This window comes from Fringilla coelebs, assembly GCF_963513975.1.
Source record: "Fringilla coelebs genome assembly, chromosome: 5".
NCBI classification, from domain to species: Eukaryota; Metazoa; Chordata; class Aves; order Passeriformes; family Fringillidae; genus Fringilla; species Fringilla coelebs.
Window position 1 is genome coordinate 332,254 of NC_140033.1, and position 14,579 is coordinate 346,832.

The 14,579-nt window shown below is 62.0% G+C and overlaps 1 protein-coding gene across 1 annotated transcript in view; it reads right to left on the reverse strand.

Annotated features, from left to right (window-relative positions):
- Window positions 1-14,579, reverse strand: part of SND1 (staphylococcal nuclease and tudor domain containing 1) — a 74,102-nt gene that overhangs the window by 39,334 nt on the left and 20,189 nt on the right. Inside the window, exon 10 of the mRNA XM_084206083.1 lies at window positions 13,764-13,877. Within this exon, the coding sequence (XP_084062209.1) occupies window positions 13,764-13,877 (114 nt within the window). The remainder of the gene's footprint in view (window positions 1-13,763; window positions 13,878-14,579) is intronic.

Here is a 14,579-nt window from a genome sequence, read left to right on the forward strand (position 1 = left end):
AGGGGCTGGTGGCAGAAGGGCAGCACAGCTGGGGAACCATGGGATAACTGAGGCTGGAAAAGCCTCAGAGTCCATCGAGTCTGACCATCCCCAGCCCTGCCAAGGCTGCCACTGACCTGCCCCCAGGTGCCACATCCACACGGCCTTGAAATCCCTCCAGGGATGGGGACTCCACCTCTGTGCCAGGGCTGGACAGCCCTTTGCAGGAGGAATTTCCCCAGTATCCACCCTGAGGCTCCCCTGGCCCTGCCTGGGGCCAGTTCCCTCTCTGGGGACTGTCCCAGGGCCGTGACTCCAGTGCCGACCATCCCCACTCCAAACACAACCAGAGCCGCCCCAAGTCCTCCCCAGCAACTCCATGGCATCGACGTTCCAGCTGGGAGACCCCAAAGGGGGGTACAGAACCCCAAAGGGGGGTTCAGGACCCAAAATGGGGGGAACAGGACCCAAAATGGGGGGAACAGGACCCGAAATGGGGGGGACAGGACCCGAAATGGGGGGGACAGGACCCCATGGCCAGGACAAAGTTGGTGTCAGAACAGCGACTCCAAGAGCCTGGAGCAGGACAGCCCCAGCTCCAGTGGGATTGGTGCTCCCATGCTGGGCTCTGCTCCCTGCTCACTCCAGGACATGCTGTGCATGACCATCCTCATCATCCTGGGCAAGGATGAAGGCCCAGGGAGCCTCGGCTCTGCCGGGAGCTGGAGCAGGAACGCCGCAGGACAAATGGGGACGGCGGGGAACGATGGAAGCGACGGCACGGAAATAACCGGGGCTGCTTCAGCACAACGCAGAACTGTAAATAATTAAGTTATAAATTATAGAATCTGGGAATCAGGGATTGAGTTGGGTGGGAAGGGACCTCACAGCCCCTTCAGTGCCACCCCTGACGTGGGCAGGGACACCTTCCACTGTCCCAGGGTGGAGAGAAGGATCCAGAGAGCTCAGAGCCCCTGGCAGGGTCTAAAGGAGAGCTGCAGAGGGACTGAGGACAAGGCCTGCAGGGACAGCACACAGGGAATGGCTCCCACTGCCAGAGGGCAGCCATGGATGGGATCTTGGCAATGAGGAATTCCTGGCTGGGCTGGAACTGCCAGAGCAGCTGGGGCTGCCCCTGCATCCCTGGCAGTGCCCAAAGCCAGGCTGGAGCAGCCTGGGACAGTGGGAGGTGTCCCTGCCATAGCTCGGTGGCACCGGAGGGGCTCTGGGGTCCCTTCCCACCCAACGCATTCCATGGTTTTATGATTCCAACCTTCTTGACTGAGGAAGAACTGGGGAAGAATCCCTTAATTTGGGCTGAGGTGCTGACAGGAGCTCCCCAAGGGACTTTAACCCCACTGGCAGCTCCGTGCCAGCCCCAGCCTGGCCCCAAACCCCTCTGTGGGGGCAGCAGGGTGGGCAGGGCCCCTTGCAGGGAATTACTGGGGGAACATCCGAGCACGGCGCCGCCCGCTCCCGGGGGATTCATCATCCAGCAGCGCTCGGCTCCGTGCCCCTCTCTGGGGCTGATGAGGAAATTGAGACATCCCAAAATATCCGCTCCTTCCACAGATCACTCGTGTTTTTCCCTTCGTCATTTCCCCACTGCAGCGTTGGAACTCGGTGTTAAACGAGCCCGACTTCCCCGGCAGCCCCGGGAGCTCCGGAAGAGCTGCTCCCTCCCAGGGAGGCTGAGATCCCTGCAAGAGCTGTGCCAGCAGCATCCCTGCTCCAGGCATCCAGGCTCTCCCACATAAACAGGAGACATGGCTCTGCTGCCACAGGGGTCTTGTCCCAGCCACTGGAATTCATCCATCCTCACAGCCTGTGTCTCCCTCAGGAAGGAACTGCCCAGAAAAAGGTGGAAATCACAGGAGGTGGATTTATGCTGAATACCCTTTGGCTGCTGGAATGCAGATCCTCAGCAGCAGCACCTGGAACTGGGGCACGGCATTCCAGGCATCCCAAACTGGGCCCTTGGAATTGGGGGAGGCATCCTGGACTCCCCAAAGTGGGCACCTGGGACAGAGCACTGCATCCCAGACGCCCCATCCTGGGCACCTGGAATTGCACTGCTGCATTCCAAGCATCCCAAACTGTGCCCTGGAACTGGGGCAGTGCATCCTGGACACCCCAAAGTGGGTACCTGGAATTGGGGTGCTGCATCCCAGACACCCCATCCTAGGCACCTGGAATTGGGGTGCTGCATTCCAAGCATCTCAAACCAGGTACCTGGAATTGGGGGATGCATCCCAACCCCTGCCACAGTGGGAGATGCTGGTTCCAGGCTACCCTCGCCCAGAATCCAGCTGGAGCAGCCTCGGGATGCGGCTTTGCAGGCACAAGGGGATGTGGCTCTGAGGGCCACGTGGATTTGGGAATCCAGCAGCGTTTTGGCTGCTCCGCTCCCACAGAGAGGGAAAACGGGGTCAGCGTTCCCGGAACAGGGATGATCCCGACCCAGGGCCTGGCTGTGGGACACTGTGACACCGGGAGATGCCTCTGCTTCCTAAAACCGTCACCGAGGGGACGGGAATGGGGACAGGGATGAGGACAGAGGCAGCAGCTGCTGCCAGGCACGGCCATTTCAGGGCTCCGGGAAGAGCCTCCACACTGTCCCCGTTGTTATCCCGGATTTCAGAGGATGACTGCAGACCCTGAGGGATGCACAGCGGGGCTGTCCCTTCGAGCCCTCCCTGCCCCGGATTTGGGGTCGCGTGGGAGGGGACTCACTCCCGGCCCCTTTTGTCCCCGCTCCCGGCGGGTTTCACGGCCGTGGATCCTCCCACACAGCCCCGCGGGCACCGGGACCCTGAGCAGGGTCAGGGCAGCACTGGGGAGTGCTGGAATGCAGGAGCAGCTCAGAGCCCAGCTCAGAGCCCAGCTCAGATCCCAGCCCGGAGCCGGAGCTGCACCGGAGCGCTCCGAGCCCACCCGCACGTGACGGAGGGAAGGAGGAAAAGCAGCTGGAGAAAAGTAGGACAGCGGGGCCGGGAGCGAGGGAAGAGCTTTGAAGGATGGAGCTGCCTCCCCTCTGCGGGCCTGGGACAGAGGACACCCCAAGCTGTCACATTGTCATTGTCACCGTCACTGTCATCCCTGCCCTGCTCACAGGACACTCTGAGACCCCCTCGCCAACCCCAGGGGGCTGCACTGTGCCAGGTGCGGGGAAAAGGCAGGATGGATCTGTGAGCCACAGCACAGACAGGATCCCTGGCACAGGCAGGATGGATCCATCAGCCACAGCACAGACAGGATCCCTGGCACAGGCAGGATGGATCTGTGAGCCACAGCACACACAGGATCCCTGGCACAGGCAGGATGGATCTGTGAGCCACAGCACAGACAGGATCCCTGGCACAGGCAGGATGGATCTGTGAGCCACAGCACAGACAGGATCCCTGGCACAGGCAGGATGGATCTGTGAGCCACAGCACAGACAGGATCCCTGGCACAGGCAGGATGGATCCATCAGCCACAGCACAGACAGGATCCCTGGCACAGGCAGGGTGGATCTGTGAGCCACAGCACAGACAGGATCCCTGGCACAGGCAGGATGGATCCATTATCCACAGCACACACAGGATCCCTGGCACAGGCAGGATGGATCTGTGAGCCACAGCACACACAGGATCCCTGGCACAGGCAGGATGGATCTGTGAGCCACAGCACACACAGGATCCCTGGCACAGGCAGGATGGATCCATCAGCCACAGCACAGACAGGATCCCTGGCACAGGCAGGATGGATCTGTGAGCCACAGCACACACAGGATCCCTGGCACAGGCAGGATGGATCCATTATCCACAGCACACACAGGATCCCTGGCACAGGCAGGATGGATCCATTATCCACAGCACACACAGGATCCCTGGCACAGGCAGGATGGATCCATTATCCACAGCACACACAGGATCCCTGGCACAGGCAGGATGGATCTGTGAGCCACAGCACACACAGGATCCCTGGCACAGGCAGGATGGATCTGTGAGCCACAGCACAGACAGGATCCACAGTCCAGCCCCAGTCCCTGGCACAGCCCAGGTCACCTCCAGCACACCCACAGTGACACTGGGGCCATGCCAGGCCACGCCACCCCTGTGCCAGCAGGGGCCCAGCCCTTCCTCACCACCAAGCCCTGCAGATCCAGGGCAGCTCCTGCATGGAAAGTCCTTTCCAAGGGTCCTCACAGCTTTGCTACTTGCACTGGGAATTTTGGGAGGTTCTGAGGTGCTGCCAGTGTCACCAAGGATGGCCGGTGCCACCAGAGTCTAGGAACTCGAGCTGGGGGAAGGGGCTGGGGGGGCTGCAGGTGCCCGTGAGGGACGTTCCCAATCCATCCCCCCTCCATCCCATCCATCCGTCACGTCTCCAAATGTCTGGCACTGAATGCAGCCGGTGCTAATGGAGGGGGAATATTCATGATTCCCAATTCTGGGAGCGGCGCTGGCAGAGGTGCAGGAATGGGGGTGTTCCCGCTGCTCCCACGGCTCCAACCCCCCAGTGCTGGGGAGGCTCCCAGCTCCCGCTCCTGAGCACAGAGGGGTGGGTGCCCTGGGATAAACACGGAGCCCTGGCCCCGCTGGGAGCCCCTGTGACCACCAGGAATTGGGGGGTGGGATGTGAGCCTGGGCCAGGCCTTGGGGCCAGAGCTTCCCCGTCCTGTCATGCGCGGATGGAGCCGCTCCTGTCCCCTCCCTGCCCCACTGGGGGACAGCACTGTGTGGCCCAGCTCTGTCCCCAGGGTCCCCTCAGCCAAGCCCGCAGGTGACCGGGCAGGATCTGGGGCGATGCCGGAGCCGTGCCTGCTTCCCACACGGAGCAGAGGCTCTGGAGCTGGGAGATGGGAAGGGAGCCAGTGCAGAGGCTCATCCCACGCTAAAATCAGGGATCGATTCCCGAGGCACAAGGGCCGGAGCATTAATTGCAGAGCTCAGCTCTGTGCCAGGACTGAGGTGCTGCTCCAATTCAGTGCAATTTTCCATGTGCTGAGGAATTCCAGCAGCTCCCGAGGAGCTCAGAAGGTCAAAGCTCCTCTCTCCCAGCAGCGTTTTCATGCTCATCCAGCCAAGCGACAAACAGCCGGGGCTGGGCACGGACCAAACCTCTGGAGCGGCTCCCGGAGCGCGCGAGGCTGGAGCAGCATCCCCGGGAATGCGAGCTGGCAGGTGCCTGGATCTCCCTCCAAGCGTCGGTGTCACAACACCAGGCAGGAATTACAACAGAGGAATTGCAGCACTTAGCGGGAAGCGGCTGGGGAAGGATCTCGGCGCAGCCCGCTCTCCGGGGATTATTCCTGCCAGGCGGCAGATCCAGGTTTCGGCGGCAGCAGATGGGCTGAGCAGGGCCTGCTCGCAGCAGCGCGGCCCCGGGGCCTCCCGGAGCTGCTGCCTCATGCAAAAGCTGCTCCGTAATTGCTGGCAAGCTCCTGCCCGGCTCCCCGGCCGGCTGCGGGGCTGGCCGGCCGCTCCAGCACCAGCCCGGCTCCTGCTGCCGCTGCTGCCGCTCCAGCGCTCCGGGCTGGAGTCTGCTCCCGTTCCGCTGCCGAGCTGCTGCTCTCTGAGCCATGAGCAATTTCCTGGGATGCCAGCAGCTGTAATCCATACAGGAACCCAACTGTGCCAGCTCGCAAGTGAATCCAACCCGGAGCAGGCCTTGTACCTGGCACCGGCAGCTCCCCTGGGAGCCGGCTCCGCGCCTTTGGACATTTGCTCGCGGCCCGGCAGGGAAATCGGTCCCGAGGCAAAGCTGAGCCCTCCCCCGGCCCCCCCCGGCCGGAATTCAACACCCAGCGCTGCCGGGAGCCGCCGCGCCGCAATCCAGAGGCACGGGTTAAACACCGAGGGCTGCCTTTCCAGGCAGGAATGACTTTGGGAGCGGCAGGAGGCTCGGCAGCCGCAGATGCAAGCGAATCAGTTTTCCTGGCGCAGCACTTGCTGCCCGGAGGGCACATTCCAGGTTCCCAGAACATGCTGACTGCACTCGGCTTCTCCCTACAAGCAACTGCAGCTCCCATTAAATATTGATCCGGGAACTCCGGTGCCCCCGCGCCTCCTCTCCTCGGCTCTGCCAATATTTAGAATCCATTAAAGTCGCGTGCGGAGCACTCGGAGCCGCGGCGGCTCCGCACCGGCCACGCCGGCAAATCAGTTCGGTTACACAACCCGTGGATGAGCTGCCATGATCCCTGTAGCTGTAATTTAGCGGGAGCGGGCCCGGATGAGTTCATGGCTTTGTTCCTCGTTAATCTTTCATGCTCGTTGAGTGCGGAGCAATTTGTGTAGTACAAACCCTGCGCCACAAATCGCAGCCGCGACCTGCTCCGCGTGCATCCCGCCCGGCATTCCCAGCGGGGCCGCGGCCCCGATTCAACCCCGCATCCCGGGAACGGCTCCCGGGACTGTCCTCAGGGCACCCACAGGGACAAGGATTCATCCCCGGGAACGGCTCCCGGGACTGTCCTCACGGCACCCACAGGGACAAGGATTCATCCCCAGGAACGGCTCCCGGGACTGTCCTCACGGCACCCACAGGGACAAGGACAACAAGGCGGGGACACGGGGTGGGGGGCTCAGCCGAGCTGGGGATCCCAGGTTCCTCCGGGCTCGTTACCAGGAGGATCACGGAATGCTGTGGGTGGGAAGGGGTCTTAGGGACCATCCAGTGCCACCCCTGCCATGGCAGGGACACCTCCCACTGTCCCAGGCTGCTCCAGCCCCAGTGTCCAGCCTGGCCTTGGGCACTGCCAGGGATGCAGGGGCAGCCCCAGCCTCGCAGCCCCAGGGATTTGTGCCGGCACCTCTATCCCTGCAGAGGGTTTGGCAGCGCCCACCCAGCCATTCCTGCCTGGAATTCGCTCCCTGTGCCAGCCCCTCCTCCCAGCCCTCGCCTGGCAGGGCTGTGGCATCGCCCGCGCTCCCGAGGGTGCCAGCGCAGCCTCTGCAGGGCCCAGGAACGTTCCCAGCTCCTGGCAAGGCGCTGCCGAGCCGTGCAGCCGCCCTCTTCCCAAAATCCAGCTGGCTGCTCCCTGGAAAAGCTCCCGGCGGACACCTGCAGACCATCTGTCGAGCGGCACCCACCGAGCGGGACCGGGCCCCAGGCTCTCCACGGGTATCCAGGGTGGCTCAGAGCCGGGAGCAGCAGCTCTTTTCCAGGGATGGAGCAGCTGGGATTGCTAAAAATGGGTGGGATGGGATCTTTCCCAGCTCCTTTCCCAGTTCTCCCACAAGGTTATAAATCCAACTGCAACAGCCTCAAAAGATGAGCTCCAGGGACTGGGCCAGGCTGTCCTTGGCCCCAAGGTCATTCCCTGCCCTTCCTGCCTCCAGCAGGGCTGGCAGAGCTCCAGGCAGGTCGCTGGTACAGAGCTCTTCCAATCCCACAGAAATCTGCCAGGAACCAGCGAGGCACGGGGAAAGGAGCAGAGGAAGCACCAGCTTTGACGGGTGTGGGTAAAACAGTCCCTGAAATCTGCTGGCATGTGGCAGGATGAGCAGCCACATCCACCACCCCTCCCCAGGGAACAAGGGACACGAGCAGCCGCGACATTCCCGGCACAGAAAAATCCCGAATCCAGGAGTCAAACCCTGGCACCTCCGAGAGCAACTGGAACCCCATAGCCCCAGTCACTGGGATCTGCAGGACACAGAGTGTCATGGGAATCCCAGCTGGCACCACCCCCAGGAGCACCCTGGAATGTCCCACATTCCAGCAGGATGCTGGTCCCTGGCTGTGAAGGTCCCGCAGGAGCGGGGCCTGGATGATCCAGCAGCTCCCTGCCTTTGGAATCACAGCAGAAAGCCAAGGAATCTGCATGCAGCTCCTCTGAGAGCTGGGAAAAAAATATCCAATCCCAAATCCATCTGTTCTCCCTCTTTCTGAAGCCATTTCCAGCTTTCCTGTGCTGCCAGCTTTTCCCTGCCAGGGTGGTGGCAGCTCTGGGAGGCTCCCGTTGCTCCAGAGCAGGCAGAGCACCAGGATCCCCCATCCCAAATCCTGGCCAGAGAGGCCCAGGATCCCTGCCCAGCACGGGTGTGGGGCAGAGGGACAGGAATCAGCTGCCATCCAGGCGAAACATGGAAAACCGGAGAGCCTCAGCTTTGCATCCCTGGAAAAGACGTCTGGGAGTGTCCAAAGGCCATCCCAACAATGCCTGGAGAAATCCCACACCTGCAGTGCCAGCCTGATCTTGGCTGTGCAGGTGGGACCAGGGAGTCCTGGAGCAGCTGGGAAAGGAGCTGGGATATCTCCACTCCCAATCCCACTTCCAGGGCTCCCAAAAGCCCCCAAACCCTGGAGCCCTGGCAGCCTCCAGGTCCCTGCTCTGGGCAGGGGCACTGCCCCAGTTCCAGCTCCCCAGCTCCCAGCCCACTCCCAGCAGGCTGCCTGTTCCCTGCTCCTCCCGTTGAATCAGGATCCATGTGCTTGACTCCCCCTCCTCCAGAGAATTCCCAATTAAGAGATCAATTTAGATAAATTGGGGATTGGAGCAGATTTGTGCTGCAACTGCCGCAATCCAGAAAATTCCGCCGGAGCGGCTGACGGGGCCTGGAATGTGGCTGTCCAAGGGAACGAGCTGGTGATTGGAAAAGGGAATGGAAATATCCCAAACTCTGGGAAGGGTGGTGGCACCAACACCCAGGGAAGCTCTGAGGCAGAATCACCAGAGCTGGATCCAGCAGGTCTGAGCCCCCCTCACTCTTCCCAGGAACTGGCTCTTCCTTCCATCCCATGGAACTGCAAGACACGGCTCAGCGTGGCTTCTGGATGGATCCAAGGCCAGGCAACTGCTCCAGGGAACAGGAAGGATCCATCCCCAAAATGCATGGATCCCAAACCCTGCCACAGGGTTCAGGGGCTGAGCACTGGGGGCACCTCAGGAACAGCTTCCCTGCATCCACAGGCACCTGGAGCATCCCAGGGACTGGAGCATCCCATGTTCGCAGCCTCAGATAGGGGCTGCATCCAGAGAGAGATTCCAGCCTTCCCAGAGAGAGATTCCAGGCTTCCCAGAGAGAGATTCCAGCCTTCCCAGGGAGAGATTCCAGGCTTCCCAGGGAGAGATTCCAGCCATCCCAGGGAGAGGTTCCAGCCATCCCAGGGAGAGGTTCCAGCCATCCCAGGGAGAGGCTCCAGTTATCCCAGTGAGCTTCCAGCCATTCCAGTGAGCTTCCAGCTATCTTGATGAAGATTCCACCCATCCAGGTGAGGTTTTCCAGCTGTTCCCCCACCCCACGGTGGCAGGGCAGCACCTGGAGCAGCAGGAGATCATCTCCATCCCGATCCATGACATTCCCGGCCGTCACTCCCAGGATTCATCCAGCACAGGGAGATGAAAGGCTGGAGATGAAAGGCTGCAGGATCCCATCACACTCCGTTTTCCGTCTGTCACTTCCCATCTCTCCATCCGGAGCCGTGGGAGCAGCAATTAGCGCTCGGCAGGTCGGGATGGGATTCCCGACGGAGCTGCGATATCCCGGTGCTCCTGCTCCAGCAGGGAGAAGAGGCTGGGAAGAGCCCTCAGAGGGGCACTGGGGGGAAAAGCCTTCCAGAGGAGCCTGGAGTCAGCCCTGAATGGTATTTTATACATTTTATATTTTATATTAAATAAAGCTATGTACGTCCCTAGAATTTATAAGGATCCCAGGATTGCTGAGGCTGGGAAAGCCCTCCAAGGTCACCGAGTCCTGGTGGTGCCCAATCTTCACCTTGCCCCCAGCCCAGGGCCCTGAGTGCCACCTCCAGGAATTCCTTGCACACCTCCAGGGATGGGGATTCCAAATTTCCCCTTCCAAGGCCTGACCCCCCTTTCCAAGGGGAAATTCCTGCTGGTGTCCACCCTGAGGCCGTTCCCTCTCCACTGTCCCTGTTCCCTGGGAGCACAGCCCAAACCCCTCCACTGGTGGATTTTCAATAAATGCTCAGATGTTATAAATATTCCCGTGGATTTTCGTAAATCCTGACACATTCCACGGATGTGCCCACGGAGACATGTCCATGCTAATATTTGATCCATAAACAGATGTGTCCACACTCCCTGAGCTCCAGATCCACCTCTGGAATGGCAGACAAGATGGGGGTCCCCACCCTGAGCCCCAGCAAGGGTGAGTTTGGTCCCTTGTTGAATTCTTGGATGCTTTTTCCATAATTTTAACTGCTGGTGTGGAAGGGAGGAGCAAACCCATCATTAATTGCACTGCCAGGTAATTAATGACAGCACCAGGGACGGAAACATGACAGAGCTACGGAAGGATGAAACCCAGGGAGAAATAATTGGATTTAACAGGAGCATCCCAGGCCAGAGGGACCTCGGGGAGACCCCGGTGGGGCAGAACTGGGACCAGTACAGGACACAAAACCTCCCAGTCTGGCTGCCCCAGGCAGGGGTGACACAGACTGGAGCCAGGACCAGCCCAAGGAGGAGGAGGAGGAGGAAGAGGAGGAGGAAGAAAAGGAGGCAGAAGGAAGCAGCTCTTCCTCAGAGAATCGGGAGTTCCACCCTTCCTGGGGGTCTGGCACGGCCTCACCCCCACAAACCCTGGATGTGCCCTAAAGGCGCAGCTGATTCCAAATGCTGATCCCAATCCATGGAACAGCCAGGGACAGACACAGGGCTGGGATCCAGGGATCTCGGGGTGCCGGGAGGTGACCCCGGGGTGCCGGGAGGTGACCCTGGGGTGCCGGGGATGCTCAGAGCCCCGCTGCGGGGCCCCGGGAGCTCCGGGGTTCGGGGGAGCAGCGCCGCGCGGCCCCGGGGCCGCTCCCGGAGGGTTTTGAGTGGATCCCTCCGCGCCGGGCGGGCGGGCCGCTGCCTTTCTGCAGTCTCCTTGGAGACTGCGGCCGCTCCGGAGGGGATCCCGCCGCTCCCGCCGAGCCCGTGCCAGAGGAGCAGCGGCGAGAGGGGATCTGGGAAGGTATCCGCAATTCCGTGTGGCCAGAGCAAGGCGGCGTGCAGGGAGGCAGGAATTTCCAAATTCCCGTTCCCACAGCAACGCGGGGTCACCTCGGGAGCTGTCGCCCACCGGCACGGCCAGGCTGGCCGTGCTGCTCCAGGATGGAAAACAGCCTGGAAAAGGTGGGTTTGGAGCAATCCTAGCTCGGCCCTCCTCGTGTGCACGGGCAGGAGCCTTCCCAGGAGCCTTCCCGGCATCTCCAGAGGCGCTGAAGGAGGAGGAGGAGGAGGAGGAGGGATGTGCCAGGAACAAGGCAGGCGCTCTGAGGGTCTCAGGAGCTCTGTGATCCCACAGCTCCAGGCACACAGGCCACGGAGGGAACAGAGTTAACAGAGGGAACAGCAGCAACATGGGGATAAAGCCCTGCCCCGAGGAGCCCCTGCTGGACTGGCACCGAGAGACAGCAGGGAGTGCCCAGCTCCTGCACCCCCAGTGCTGTCCCAGAAAGGGACACAGGGATCAGAGCCACATCCTGGCTCCCAGAGCAGCTCCCGAGCTCCGAGTGGGACGGAGACTCTGTGAAGAGGGATCAATCCCTCATTCCAGTTTCTGGAACAGCTCCAAAACTGTAAGCAGGGTCAAGGAGCCTCTGTGTGACACAGGAATCAATCCCTCATTCCAACTCCTGCAACAGCTCTGGAGCTGTAAGGGGTGAAGGAGACTCTGTAACACAGGGGCTGATCCATTATCCTGACTCCTGGCACAGCCCCAGAGCTCTGGGCACAGTCAGACACTCTGTGTGTGACACAGGGGCTGATCCCTACTCGTGCACAGCCCTGGGCACAGTCAGGGACACTCTGTGTGTGACACAGGGACAGATCCCCACTCCTGCACAGCTCTGGGCACAGTCAGGGACACTCTGTGTGTGACACAGGGACAGATCCCCACTCCTGCACAGCCCCACAGCTCTGAGCACAGTCAGGGACGCTCTGTGTGTGACACAGGGGCAGATCCCTCATCCTGCACAGCCCTGGGCACAGTCAGGGACACTCTGTGTGTGACACAGGGACTGATCCCCACTCCTGCACAGCCCCACAGCCCTGGGCACAGTCAGGGACACTCTGTGTGTGACACAGGGACTGATCCCCACTCCTGCACAGCCCCACAGCTCTGAGCACAGTCAGGGACACTCTGTGTGTGACACAGGGGCTGATCCCTCATCCTGCACAGCCCCACAGCCCTGGGCACAGTCAGAGACACTCTGTGTGTGACACAGGGACAGATCCCCACTCCTGCACAGCCCCACAGCCCTGGGCACAGGCAGGGACACTCTGTGTGTGACACAGGGACTGATCCCTCATCCTGCACAGCCCTGGGCACTGTCAGGGACACTCTGTGTGTGACACAGGGACTGATCCCTCACCCCCACTCCTGCACAGCCCTGGGCACTGTCAGGGACACTCTGTGTGTGACACAGGGACTGATCCCTCACCCCCACTCCTGCACAGCCCTGGGCACTGTCAGGGACACTCTGTGTGTGACACAGGGACTGATCCCTCATCCCCACTCCTGCACAGCCCTGGGCACAGTCAGGGACACTCTGTGTGTGACACAGGGACTGATCCCTCATCCTGCACAGCCCCACAGCCCTGGGCACAGACAGGGACACTGTGTGTGTGACACAGGGACTGATCCCTCATCCTGCACAGCTCTGAGCACAGTCAGGGACACTCTGTGTGTGACACAGGGACAGATCCCCACTCCTGCACAGCCCTGGGCACAGTCAGGGACACTCTGTGTGTGACACAGGGACTGATCCCCACTCCTGCACAGCCCCACAGCCCTGGGCACAGTCAGGGACACTCCGTGTGTGACACAGGGACTGATCCCTCATCCTGCACAGCCCTGGGCACAGTCAGGGACACTCTGTGTGTGACACAGGGACTGATCCCTCACCCCCACTCCTGGCACAGCCCCGGAGCTCCGGGCAGGGTCAAGGGCGCCCAGCGTGTGCCGCAGGGGCCGCGGCCATGTCCTGTTTCCCGGCCCAGCTGCGGAGCTCTGCGCAGGGCCAAGGGCACTCCCTGTGCCCAATCCCAGCTCATCCCGGCCCTTTCATGTCCCTGCCGCGCGCTCGGGTCCGGCTCCAGCGGCGCCGGCCCGAGAGAGCCTCAAACGCGGAGAGCAGAGAGCAAGCTGTGCGGGAACAATGCGGCCTCTTCCCGCCCTCCCCAACGTCCCAGCGCCCGCCGGGAACCCATCCATCCGAGCCGGGTCACGAGCTGGCCCCAGCCTCCCTCGGAGCCCGGGACACAGCCGCTGCTCCTCCGGGGAGGGGAGAGCTCCCAGACCCAGCCAGCCCCACGGCCCAGGGGAAGGAAAACCAAGGATTCACCCACTCAGGAGCAGCTGTGCAGCCTCCCGTGCCTGCCCCATGGATGGGGACGCGGGGGCGTGAGGCCACAGGCACAGACATCCCTAAGGAACATCCCACGCCCCCGGCCGGAGCACCCACAGAACACGGGGAAACTGAGGCAGGAGAAGAGGGACGGAGCCATCTCCCTGCAGCCATCAGTGCACACTCCAGCCCTTCCCAGGCCTCCTGCATCCCATGGGATCGGCTCCCACAGGAAGGGAAAGGGGGCATGGGCATCCCAGAGGGAACAGGAGCCCCACAGGAGGGGGCTCCACACAGAGACGACCCTGTCCCCCTGCCCGGCCCCTTCCCACCCTCCTCCCACCCCCTCCCTGTCCCCGCAGTGTCCCCAGGCGCTGTCCCCTCCCTGGGCGCTGTCCCCGCAGTGTCCCCAGGCACTGTCCCCTCCCTGGGCCCTGTCCCCGCAGTGTCCCCAGGCGCTGTCCCCTCCCTGGGCGCTGTCCCCGCAGTGTCACCTGGGCGCTGTCCCCCTCGAGCCGCGGTGGCCGGATGCTGGACAGGTGAATGGTTTTGTGGTCCCCGGAGTTGAGCTTCACCACGATGGCGTCGGCGTTGAGCACCTGCATCACCTGGGGACAGAGACAGAGCTGAGCGTGGGGACAGCGGCCACCTGGGCACACCACGGGCCAGGTGACACCGTGACACCGGCTCTGCCACCCTGCCTGCCACCCCCAGCACTGTGAGCAGCCTCAGCCCCATCCTGGCTGTCACCAGGGGAATGTGGCTCCTGGCATGGTGACATGTGGCACACCAGGGCACTGCCAGCTGTATGTGTCCCGTGCCAGGGCTCAGCCCCCTGGGTTTCATTCCAGAGGCAATTCCAGAGGGGCAGGAGCAGCAGGTGGAACCTGGACAAGGGATGATACTCAGGGGGGAGAGAGCAAGGACGGCCCGTGGTGGGAGCAAACTAATCAGGATCATAAAGTCAGGGAATCCTGGAATGAGTTTGGTGAGAAGGGACCCCAGAGCCCCTCCAGTGCCACCCCTGCCATGGCAGGGACACCTCCCACTGTCCCAGGCTGCTCCAGCCCCAGTGTCCAGCCTGGCCTTGGACACTGCAGGGATCCAGGGGCAGCCCCAGCTGCTCTGGCAATCCCAGCCCAGGCAGGAATTCCTCATTGCCAAGATCCCATCCATGGCTGCCCTCTGGCAGTGGGAGCCATTCCCTGGGTGCTGTCCCTGCAGGCCTTGTCCCCAGTCCCTCTGCAGCTCTCCTGGAGCCCCTTCAGGCCCTGGCAGGGGCTCTGAGCTCTCCCTGAAGAATTTCCTTC